The sequence below is a fragment of the Odontomachus brunneus genome, unplaced genomic scaffold, assembly GCF_010583005.1.
Source record: "Odontomachus brunneus isolate Ranch 3 - 2012 unplaced genomic scaffold, Obru_v1 Obru_scaffold_207, whole genome shotgun sequence".
NCBI classification, from domain to species: Eukaryota; Metazoa; Arthropoda; class Insecta; order Hymenoptera; family Formicidae; genus Odontomachus; species Odontomachus brunneus.
The window spans coordinates 309,019-321,893 of NW_022639657.1; the positions used below are offsets into that span (position 1 = coordinate 309,019).

The 12,875-nt window shown below is 46.6% G+C and overlaps 1 protein-coding gene across 1 annotated transcript; it reads right to left on the bottom strand.

Annotated features, from left to right (window-relative positions):
- Positions 1 to 7,459: 7,459 nt before the first annotated feature.
- Positions 7,460 to 12,616, bottom strand: LOC116852227. Its single transcript, XM_032832350.1, has one exon. The coding sequence runs from the start codon at positions 12,614 to 12,616 to the stop codon at positions 7,460 to 7,462; it is 5,157 nt and encodes a 1,718-aa protein (XP_032688241.1).
- Between the last annotated feature and the right edge of the window lie 259 nt (positions 12,617 to 12,875).

Here is a 12,875-nt window from a genome sequence, read left to right on the forward strand (position 1 = left end):
AAGTGTCCACCGCACTTAAGAGACACGACGCCGAAAGAAACGTCAACAGCATAGACTCGCGAAGACGCGACACTGACGTCGTCCGCGCCCCGCGCACCGCGCGTCACATCACCAAATCCGCGTCTAAACAAACCTCTGTCAGGCGATACAAACAACCAAAGCCAAAGGCGTCGACACGTATTGTTCGATATATATATTGTCATTATCATCAGTTTAGTATTTTAAATATATTATTCATTATTATTTTCTTAACACACTGTTTCTCAATTATTCCGCCTATCACGAACCCGATCCGACAAGCGATTCAAACCCGCAACGAATCGCGGTTACAATTGTTTATTTCACAGCAACTACAAAAAAAATGTCAATGCCACTCAAAAAGCACCGACTTTTCTACAATTTATTGGAATTAGAGATTTATAATTATAAATTAGAAGTTAAAAGATATCGATTTCATTAAAAAAACACTGACTTTGCTACCCGTTTTTCTCTTACGCTTTATTTAACGCACCAGTATTAATATTACATTTAAAAATCTCTAATTTCAATAAAATAAACTTTGAAATATAAATATTTTTTTAATCACATCGATATCTCTTTTGTAGTTGACGAAAAATAAGTATTAAATTCTAATGGCCTGCCCGCAAAGTCGAGACGTATGCACGCTTACAGTCGTTGCAAGTAAAGCTACAATAGTCTTCTCCTATATTTTTATAATATAAATAATCGTTTCAAGTTTATAAAAATACTTTTTTTTAAAAGTACCAACATATAAACGTATAACAGAAATGTTGTTAATACGCTTAAGCAAGCTGGCATGATGTGACCGTTCTTTACTAGTTGTTTTATCGTTTAAATATATTTGATTAAGGATATTTGTATTGTCCGTACCAGATTAATAATAAAAAAATTTTCCAAAAATTGGTGCTAATCTATATTGTATATGAAAATGACACTCAAAGTTTTAGAATAATTAAGAATCTAGATTAAATATTATTTCATTTATTTTAATAAAAAAAAGTAAATTATAAAAATTAAACGTTAAAGCCAAGAAATGTTGCTATTTAACTATATCGTACACATATATTATACATTTTTATACAGAAAATAGAAATATTAATCTATTTCTAACTTCTTGTTGGGACTATACGGATGAAGCATTCTTCGTAAACACGTTATATAGTTACTGTTTTGCTACCAAAATAAAAGAAACAGTGTACACATCTTCGATTGACATAACTATATTTCTTTTTTGTCTAAAGTAGCATAAGAATTATTTTTTACGTTTCAATATTGATCCATTAATAAATATATTCTACAATTTAACTATTGCTCTATTTTATCTCCTTTTCCGTATAATACTAGCTAAATAAACTATTATTATTTCAATAATATAAAAGTGAAGAGTGGCAAGCGTAAAATAATAATACAAGTTAATAAATACTTAATTTCAGTACATTATGATAACATACTGTATAACGGTTACTGTACAACGCACAGTTCGTACATAACACACAATTCTTCACAGTACCAACTCACGAAACGAAATGCACGTTTTGAAATGTTGCAGACATTTATATAGAGTCTAAATTGTACGCAGTACGATGAAATGACTAAATTAAACTTCGCATGATGATCACATGATTGTGTTGCGCGAAGCGAATAAAACCTATTTTAGTACTAAACAGTAGTTGTGATGTAATTCGATCTTCCTCTTTGGGCACGGGACTGTAAATAGTGTATGACTCATACACATGATGTATGATTATATCATGATTATATTATATGATTTTAAAATATTATAATAACATTATAAATTGTAAACATTATACATTAAATATATGTAATTGTCTATGTATTATTTTTTTACAATTAATTACATTCCTCTATTTACATTAACGTATCTAGCTACAGTATTCATCTACTTGAACGGCATGACGCGTATAGCACGATATTATCACGACGTTTTCCAACTATTTAATCGAGACCACCTTATAATATTATATATGGATCGATTTGGTATGAAATGCTGTACAATTTTTGCCCTTACCAAAACTTACAAATTTTGCAAAGGTAATAAGTAGGTGGGGGGGTTCAAAAATTTTTTTGAAAAAATTTAATATATTGTTTCAAAGAGCGTTAAATACTGTACAACTTTTGTAGGAAACATTTTTTCATATACTTTATATTTTAGGAAATATTCAATAAAAATGGAAAAGTCATTTTTTTTCAAGGGGCTGTTTCAACCCCTAAACTCAATATATGGCCGATAAAAAAAATACGTGTTGACTACTTTTTGATGCTCTATCCAAAGCGCATCAAAATCGGGGGGGAGGGACAGTTCCTCAACTTCCCTTGTTAGACCAAATAATGCGACCATGTGACTCCAGAAAATCACTTACTATTGAACTTGGCAAAAACACAAATAATCGAGCTCCAGATACTAATGTTCTCCAAATAAATTCGATCGACGCTTACAATAGTGATCGACTGAATAGACTATTAAATTTTATTAATTTGACCCATTTAGATACCGACGAAGTTAATAGTGTAATTGAATCTATAAAATCTTATCAAGAATGTTTCCATTTGCCTGAGAAACACTTAATTTCGACACAAGTAATAAAACACTATTGATGATTATCCAATAAATACTAACAATTAATGATTATCCAATAAATACTAACAATTAATGATTATCCAATAAATACTAAATAGTATAGATTCCCACAAATTCATAAACAAAAAATAGACAGGCAAGTTCAAGAACTTCTAAATAGCGGTATTATTAGACACTCTCAGTCACCATATAATACGCCTATTTGGATAGTGCCGAAAAAGACCGACTCATTAGGCAATAAACGTTGGCATACAGTATTAGATTTTCGGGCACTAAATGATAAATCGGAGACGCTTACCCATTGCCTAACATAATTGATATACTTGATCAACTCGGAGGAGCACAATATTTTTCGGTGTCTGTCTTACCTTCAGGATTCCATCAAATTAAAATGGATCCTCGCGATAGCCATAAAACAACCTTTACCATACCTTTCGGACACTACGAATTGAACCGTATGCTTTTCGGACTAAAAAATGCTCCGGCGACTATGACGACTAATAATGTTATCAGGAATTCAGGGACAAGAGATTTTTGTATACTTAGATGACATTGTATTGTATGCTTCTTCTTTAGCAGAACATAAAAAGAAATTTGATAAACTAATGCGAATATTAAAAGAAGCCAATCTAAAACTATAACCGGATAAATGCGAATTTTTACAAAAGGAAGTTTATTACTTAGGGCATGTAATTAGTAACGAAGGTATTAAATCGGATCCGAAGAAACTTGAGGCAGTACGCGAATTTCCAACGCCCAAAACATTGAAAAATATAAAACAATTTTTAGGTTTAGCTGGATATTACAGAAGATTTATTCCTGAATTTTCTAAATTAGCCAGGCCATTAATGCAATTACTAAAAAATGACACGCCATTTAAATGGAAAATCGCGCAACAACAATCTTTTAAATTATTAAAACACGCATTATACAAGGAACCTGTTCTGAAATATCCAGACTTTTCCCAATCATTTATATTAACTACTGACGTCTCCGGTTATGCAATAGGCGGAATATTATGTCAAGGAGACATTAACAAAGATCAACCAATAACATACGTATCTCGTACACTGAGCGATAATAAAATTAAATACGATACCTATGAAAAAGAAGCATTAGCAATAGTTTACTGTGTTAAACATTTCCGACCGTACTTATACGGAAGACAATTTACTCTTGTGACGAACCACAAGCCTTTGATGTGGTTGAAAAACGTTCAGGACGCGAACATGCGGATACTTCGATGGAGATTAAAATTATCCGAATACGATTATAACGTTGTTTATAAGAGCGGTAAAATGAATGTAAACACAGATGCCTTATCGCGAAATCCGGTAGACTTATCATCAGAAGAGTATAAAATAATTAATCCTAAGACTAAATAGAATCCAACCGATCCGAAAGATGCAGAGACTATACGACAATTACTCGAGGAAAATACTGAAGAATCAGAAGATGAAGACATTTATCATACATATGTACATGACGATCACCTACTGTCCGAAATTCTTCCCTCAGAAATTATATCATTTAATTCAGAAGAATTAACAGATCCTTCGACAGGTCAGACAATAGAAGCGCTTGTCCCTTAGACTCCGGTGCCCTTAAATTATTTTAACGACAGAAAATACCTAAGTTGACAGATTTATCACTGGGAATTGCAAAACTGATAAAAAATCACAAAAGATATCATATTATATTGCCCATTAGCGAAGATCAGCAAGAAGGACCATGATTTTGAATAATATAAACCAAGGAATCACCAATTTACGAAAATAGGAAAAATAGGAGAATCTGAAGTTCTCAAGTATAAGTGTCGCCAAAAGCGAACACGTACTAAACGTTCCTTGGAGCGATATTAAAACCAAGTTTCAAACTGGTTTTTTTGGTTCAGATATACAGATAATTCTTTGCAATGGATTAATCAAATACCCACCCAAGGATATACGAACTGCAATTCTTCAAGAGATGCACTGCACACCTATACTCTCTTAAAGTGAATCAGTTAAAATATCACTATTTGAATCAGTAAAACAGTATGTCACATATAATCAGTAACTATTTACTGATTTTCAATGGAAATGCTCGCACTCTGTTCTTCCGTTTTAAATGTTACAGATTTTAGCAATACAATTTCATTGAAAGATCTGTGCAATATTTCGTCACACGCAAGTTCAGTATTCTGCGTTTGTGGTAATCTATTATGCGTTTAGTTATCGCATTTGTATATATCTTGCATATTAAGATATATAACTGAACTCTACGTTTAGAAGAAACGTTTAGTAAAGATAGGAAAAATTGTGTTAATAGACGTAGTGAATGAAGCAGTATCGCGCGGTTTTGAAGAAGAGGTTCTGTTGCTTGACGCCTGATATAGGATGCGTTCCGCAGAGCGCATCATGTGCATGATACGCTGCATTAGAGTGAAAGAGATACGAAAGTGAGATATAAAGAGAGGGAGAGCACTTAGGTGATGTTCTCGAACGCATGAGAGCGCATAGGCTGCCTCAGCTCCCGAGGTAGTGTAGTCCATGCGCTCTCATGCGTTCGAGAACATCACCCGAGTACTCTCCCTTTCTTTTTATCTCACTCTCATATCTCTTTTGCTCCAACGTAGCGCATTATGCGCATGATGCGCTTTGCGAAACGCAGCCATAGTCATTGCATGTCGGTGCATGTCATAGCAACGGTGAATGCGACTTGATTAGCATCTAGGCCGTTTAACTTAGTAATTGCGTGTCGTTTATTCTCTCTTCATCGGGCATATAAGTTTCAAAGAAGTGAGAAACGAGGTCAAGTAGATAAAGAAGCGAACGTATGAAAGAAAAAACGAATAAAGGCCATATTGGCCTCCCACGAGTGAATAACGATATTCGCCGTTGTGAAATAGGCGTCGCTATTTGTCGACGACGGTTATACAGTATACCGTGTAACGGAGGAGGTAACATGAAACTAGAATTGGTCGCTCGATGCGCGCCGCGCGGTGTTTTATGACGGAAACGATGACGCACGACTACGTGCTCGACGACCGAATCATAACTCGCGCTCGGAGGATCTTTTTACATGTACTTTCTGATCTGTGTCATTGATCCGTCGGGTCGCGCGCTTTTTGCTTAAGTCTATCGGTTTATCAACGCAAACATGTAAGATTTCGATATGTCGGAAGTACAAAGTGCTACGTGGTAGAAGTCCAAGTGAGATTATTTGATAAGTTTAAATTATTTGATAAGTTTTAATGTAGCTATTATTTGCTGCGGCAAATCTCATTATCATGATTATCCCGAAATTCTTGTAGTGAATTCCCAGTAAGCAAGGAACATTAAATTAACGTTTAGAAACTTTGACTTCATGTGCATTATTTGGACATTTTTTAATAATATTGCATTTATATTTTTCACATGTTATTTTGCGATATGATTTTTCTGAATGTTGTTTAAACGTTTTAAAAACATTACAAAAAATATATTTTTCAAATGTTACTTTAACGTTTATTTGAGATTAATGCAATATCTTAAGAATATTTCTCACAATTAAAACGTTATGGCAAGCCTTTTCAACATTATTGAAACTTCCAAATCGCGGCCAAAATATGTTCATAATGAAAGTTGATATAATATTAAACACTACATATTTGACAATATTACAGGTTCTTGAATATCATTGTAGTAACGTTATATTAATGATTTTTTGCTTACTGGGTTGTTATATAATAGTCACCGGCGTGTATTTCCTATTATTTATAATTTTTACTTCTTCATTTTATTAGATAAATTGAAAGTTGAAATGGATCGAATCACAAATTTGTCGATTAAAGATGTAGGAGCAATAATCGAGGAACTCACAGATGTAGAGACACGAAAAACGTTTGAAGGTTAGTATATGTCAGCTTATTCTAATTTATATTTTATACTCATTGCTTGCGATGAAAGTACTGTACAAGTTATGCTTATGGATATTATTGCAAACATATATAAATCTAAGTGAAAATCTAACTAAAATATAAATATCAATGAAGATCTTACAATGCTTTATGTGTTGCAATACTATTAAGGGAGGGTTGAATGGTTTAAGTCAACATTTTCTGTTCAGTAAGCGACCGAGCGAATAGAATGGACCGTTATAAGACGACTATGAGTTTATTGCACCAACGGATACTACAAGCTGAACACACATACAGTAACAACTTATCAACTGAGAAGCAAGCGAGTGTTGCGATGGCCAGCGACCAGTCGCAGACACATGCGGCAATAATGCGAAGAGCACAGCAACGCAGAATTCATGCGTCTTGAAGCGTGGCACAACGGCGAGAGAGCCGCGGCTCGCGACATCGCGAGCCCGCAGCCCGCAGAACAGTTTGCCAGAAAAAGCGAGCGCGAGTCTACTTGTCACACGCCTCCTTCACGTGAGACGCGCGTCTTGCCGCGCGACGTCCGCAGCGGCCTGCGAATTCGCGTACGCACGTGAAGGAAGCGTGATCCCTTCCTTCTGGTCCTTCTCGAATATTCGAGAGCGTGAGACCTCCAGAGGGTCGACACGGCGCGCTCTCAGCGCCCGTGCGATCCCGAACATCCCGCCCGCCTCGGTGGTGCTCCCACCGATCGTGACGGACGTGCCCCCCTTCAGGGGCGGGTGCGGTTGCCGTGCGCGGCAACTGCGTGTCCGCGACTCAAGCCATCTTGTTGAGACGCGGTAAGCGTTCGCGAAACAACAATTCCCCTTTCTTTTTCAGGGAACAATAGCGAATAAGCGCGAGAAAACAAACAAATCGCAATCGATTTGACACCAGCGAGCAGCAATAGGCTGAAGTCTTTGAGAACTAAAGAAGAGATCTGATAAGGTTCACTTGACTTCTTTGGTGTCCTGCGGTGGCTCAGGCTCGACGTCGCCTGAGGTTCCGGGTAGAGGCACGATCCGCACGGCCGGCCGCGTGAGTTCACCGGTTGCGGTCCTCACCGTGACCACTCTCACGTGACCGTCCGCTCCCGGATGCACGGCGATCACCCGCGCCAACGGCCAACGCGATGGAGGTGTGAGCTGAGAGCGCACAAGGCAAAGTTGCCCAACGCCCAGTGTGTAGCCGCACCTCCTCCACTTCGGTCGTGGCTGCAACGCAGTCACGTACTCCATAGACCAGCGTCGCCAAAAGTGGTCCCGCATTTGCTGCAACAGTTTCCACCGCGTAAGTCGGCCAGGAGGCACAGTATCGAGCGTCGGCTCAGGCAGAGAAACTAACGGCGCTCCAATGAGGAAGTGCCCCGGAGTGAGTGCTTCGAGGTCCTCGGGGTCGTCTGTTAATGCCTGGAGCGGCCTGGAATTGAGGCATGCTTCCACCTCAGCCAGGAGTGTTGACATCTCCTCGAAAGTCAGCGTCGCCTCGCCCACGACGCGTCGTAGATGGTGCTTCACGGATTTCACCGCCGCCTCCCAGATTCCGCCGAAGTGCGGTGCAGCTGGCGGATTGAAACGCCACCGCACCCCCTCGGTAGCAAGTTGGTCTGCGATGTGAGCGGCCTCACGTCCCGCAGCGCGGAAGAGCGCTCGCAGCTGAGCATCCGCGCCGACGAAATTGGTGCCGCAATCGGACCACAGTTCGCGGCACATCCCTCTCCGAGACACAAAACGCCTGAGGGCTGCCAGGAAGGCGTCGGAGGTGTAATCCGAGGCCACCTCGAGGTGTATGGCCCGGCTGGAAAGGCAGACAAATACGCAGAGGAACGCCTTCTGCGCCTTATGTCCCCTGCCCTTGGCAGTGCGCACGTACACCGGTCCGGCGTAGTCCACCCCCGTGAAGGTAAAGGGCCTCGACGGTGTCACCCTTGAATGTGGCAGCTCCCCCATGAGGGGCTGCGGTGTTGCCGCCCGCCATCTGGCACAGATCGCACACCGATGGATCGCCTGTCGCACGAGGAGCCTTCCTCGTGGAATCCAAAATTGTTGCCTCAAAAGTGCATGTGTGAGCTGCGGTCCTCCGTGCAAAGCCCGCCTGTGGAATGCCTCGATGATGAGCCCTGTAACACGCGAGCGTGGAGGGAGAATAATGGGGTGACGGGCTTCATCCCCGATTGCCGAGCGCTGCAGCCGCCCGCCAACACGCAACACGCCGACTCCATCGCAGGTCGGACTCAGCGCCAAGAGCGAGCTGCGCGCTGGCAGAGTCGTCCCCGACTTCAAGGCAGCCAACTCCGCCGGATACGCTGCCGCCTGCTCCAAGGTGATCCACCTTGCCCGTGCTCGCTGGAGCTCCTCCGGGGCAAGCGGTCCCCTCATGCGAGTCGTCGCGTCCCACCGCCAACGCAGCAGCCAAGCCGTGACTCGCACGAGTCGATGCCACGACGAGAAACGAGCAAGCAACTCGTTCTCCTGCGTCGCAGACACCGAATGCACGACACGCCGCTGTTCCGGGAGGTCGTCACTGAAGCTCTCAGGATCCACGCAGCTCGGTATGGTCCCGCTGGTGAGGAAGTCTGGGCCGCTCCACCACAGGGAGTGCGCCATTAGGTCCCGAGGAGCGAGGCCCCGCGAAGCGCAATCCGCTGGATTGTCTCCGCTAGCCACGTGCCGCCAGCGAGCGTCGGGCAGCAACTGCTGGACCTCGGCCACCCTGTTAGCAACAAAGGTGGTCCACCTCGCCGGGTGACCCCGAATCCACCCCAAGGCCACAGTAGAGTCCGACCAGAGGTATACGGGCGCTGTAGTCAGTGTCAGGATTCGCCGCGTATGGCTCACTAGGCGCACCAACATCACCGCAGCACAGAGCTCAAGTCGAGGCAGTGAAATCTGTCTCAACGGCGCGACGCGTGTTTTGGCCAACGCCAGTGTCACCTCGGCACCCCGACCCTCATGCACCACACGCACGTAGACGACAGCTGCATAGGCTTGTTCCGACGCATCCGCAAAGCCGTGGAGCTCGATCCGCTGTCCCACGGTCGCCGCAGTGCCAAGCCAACGTGACACTCGGACCTCCCCGAGCACAGGCAATGCTCGCTCGAATGTGCGCCATTCCTCGGCCTGAACTGCACCGAGCGGGTCGTCCCACTCCAGCTGCAGGAGCCACGTTCGCTGCACAAAGATTTTGGCTCGCACTATCACGGGAGCCAACCAACCCAGCGGATCGTACAACCCTACAGTCCGAGAGAGCACCGCACGCCTGGTCACAGGACCCTCTGCCCACGTAGTTATTCTGTAACAGAAATAGTCGTCTCCCGCGTGCCACTGCAAGCCTAGCGTCGAGTGACACTCTCTGCTTTCCCAGGTGACTGCTGCTTGCCCGGCTTGGTGGTCCTTTGGGACGCCCTCCAGGAGCGTCTTACTGTTGGCTGCCCATTTGCGCAAAGGGAAGCCGCCTGCGACACAAAGCTGCGACAGCTGGTCGCGCAGCTCCACTGCTTCCGGAAGTGAGTCGGCCCCTGAGAGTATGTCATCGACGTAGGCATCCCGAGCGAGCGCGAGTGCGCCCTTGGGAAATCGACTTCCTTCATCCCCAGCCAGCTGCTGGAGGACGCGCACCGCCAAGTATGGTGCGCACGCAAGTCCATACGTCACGGTGGACAGAGCGAACTCCTGGATGTCCGTCCGGTCGCTCTCCCGCCACAGGATCCTCTGGAACCGTCGGTCGTCCTCGTGCACACGAACCTGACGATACATTTTCTCAATGTCCGTCACGAAGACGAACCGATGCTGCCTCCAGCGGAGAAGCACATCGGCCAGCAATGGCACCAGATTTGGCCCGACCAGCAAGTGCCGGTTGAGTGTGTCGCCCGACGGCAGCCTGCACGAGCCGTTGAACACGACTCTCAGCTTGGATCCAGCATCCCACACCTTCAGGACTCCGTGGTGCGGCAGAAAACAAGTAGCGGGATGAGGACCCGTTGGCGGCTGCACTGGCCGCATGTGGCCCAAGGAGGCGTACTCGCGCATGAACGCAGTGTACAGACGCTGCAGCTCCGCATCCGTCCGGAACCGACGCTCCATTCCTCTCAGTGCCCCCGCTGCAGCACGGCGAGATGCACTGAAGTTCGGCATGTCGTTCGTCACCGGAAGGCGAACGGTGTATCGTCCGTCCGCGTCCCGCATGACGGTGCGAGTAAAATACTCTTCGCAGCGCCGCTCCTCCACGGACAGAGGCCTGGGGGAGGAGGGCAGCTCCTCCTGCTCCCAGAATGCGCGCACCTGCTTGAGGAGCTCCGACTCCACTGAGCACACGTGGACCGACAGCGTCGAACCGCCCTCCTGACGTTCAGCCGCACCAGTCAGAATCCACCCCAGAAAGGTCTCCTGCGCGACCGGAGCCTGGGGCCCCGCACTGCGCGTCCCGGCCAGGAGAATCGCAGGGAACACATCGGCTCCCAAGAGCAGCTCGATTGGGTCTCCAGCTCCGCTGTTGGGGTCCGCCAGCATCAGTCCCTGTAAATGTGGCCACGTTGACCCAGCAATCTCCGCTCTGCAGCCGTAGTTGGTGATCCGAGGCAAGATCAATGCCTCGACCTTGAGCTGCGCGTCACGACAACGTGAGCCGACATCGAGTCTCACCAAGCCTCGAGCGGGATCGGCATGCTTGCCCCCCACTCCGCCAATCGACACCGACACGCGAATGCGAGCAAGACGTAGTCGCTGCACGAGTGACTCGGCCACCAAGGAAGTCTCCGATGCAGGATCTACCAGGGCGCGCGCCGGATGCGACACCCCCTGACCGTCCTTGATGAGGACGCGCGCTGTGGCCAGAAGCACTCGGCCGGGCGCGGATCGCGACCGCCGCACGACGTGCGTAGACACCGCGGCGACCGTCGTTCCCGGCGCTCCCTCGACAAACGCCTCGTGCAGCGTCGAGTTATGCCGCAGGTTGCAGCTGGAGCACGTCCGAGACGATCGGCACTCACTGACGGTATGCCTTCCGAGGCAGTTATGGCAGAGTCCTGCACTCTCAACCACTCGCCGACGCTCGAGCGGCTGCCTCTTCAAGTACGCGTTGCAGAAAAGAAGGAAGTGTCCCTTGGAGCATAGGGCACAATGCTCCGCTTTAACGTTCCTCTGCGCATGATGAGTCCGGACGGAACGCGGCGCGCCCTCGATGTGCCTCGCAACAGCCACGCCGACCCCGCCCGGTGACATCGCGACGAGCATCTGGAGCCGGGTCTCCAAGAATTTCCTCAGAGTCTCGTAAGACGGAGGCTCTGAGGTGCCCCCGATCGCGAGCTCCCACTCGCGTCTCGTCCTTGAATCGAGCAGGCTCACGACGATGTGCACAAAGAGATCGGGAGAGCCGAACACCGAACGACCTATTCCGTCGAGCGATCCAACGGCGGCAGTCATGCCGTGATACACGCGCCGCAGATCTCCGGCCGATTCGCCTTTCATTCGCGGTAGCGTGAGAAATGCTTGATAGTACGAGTTGACAAGCAAGCGCCGATTCTCGTAGTGTTCGGAGAGAGTGGCCCACGCGCGATTGAAGTTCTCGTCGATCGTCGCGAAACACCGGATCAGCTGCTCCGCCTCGCCACGCACACTCGTCTTTAAATAGTGCAGTCGCTCCACCGCACTGAGCGACTGATCGCGACCGACGATGGACATGAAGAGGTCCCTGAAGGACGGCCAGTCCTCGAAACGCCCGGAAAAGGTCGGCAAGGTTATGCGCGGCAACGAAGTCCGCGACACATTTTGCACGGCGACGCCCGGTCCCGACTCGTCTAATGCCGGCGCGGAACGCGTGGTGTCGAGAAGATCATCAAATGTACCTCTCATTTGGAGATAGATTTCCTCCGTCGCCGCCGCGAAATCCTTCGTGACGTATTCGTGCTTCTCCACAGCGCCCCAGTGCGAAGCCCGAAGGGATTCGTCGTTTCTCTGAAACTTGTCCCAGTAAGAGTCGATCAGCTGAATGCGAGCCTTGATGACACCCCGGGTAACCTTGGCGGCGCCTATCTTCTTGTAATTGTCGAATGCACGAGCGAGACGATTGTGCAACTCGACTTGAGCACGGATCAACGCGTCTGCATCCATCTCACTGTCCGACGGCACAAGGAACTTTCGACCACCACACGCGCAAGGTCCGACGGCACGAGGAACTCTCGACCACCACACGCGCAAGGTCCGACGGCACGAGGAACTCTCGCTTGCCACACGGAGCGATCAGCAATCGTGCGGAGCACAAGCAGAGCTCCGACGGCACAAACGGTCGCTCGGAACGCAGCGAGAGGTACCGGGTTCACTTCACTCCAGCTAATCCGGCTCGAAGGACCAGAAAATGTTCAGTAAGCGA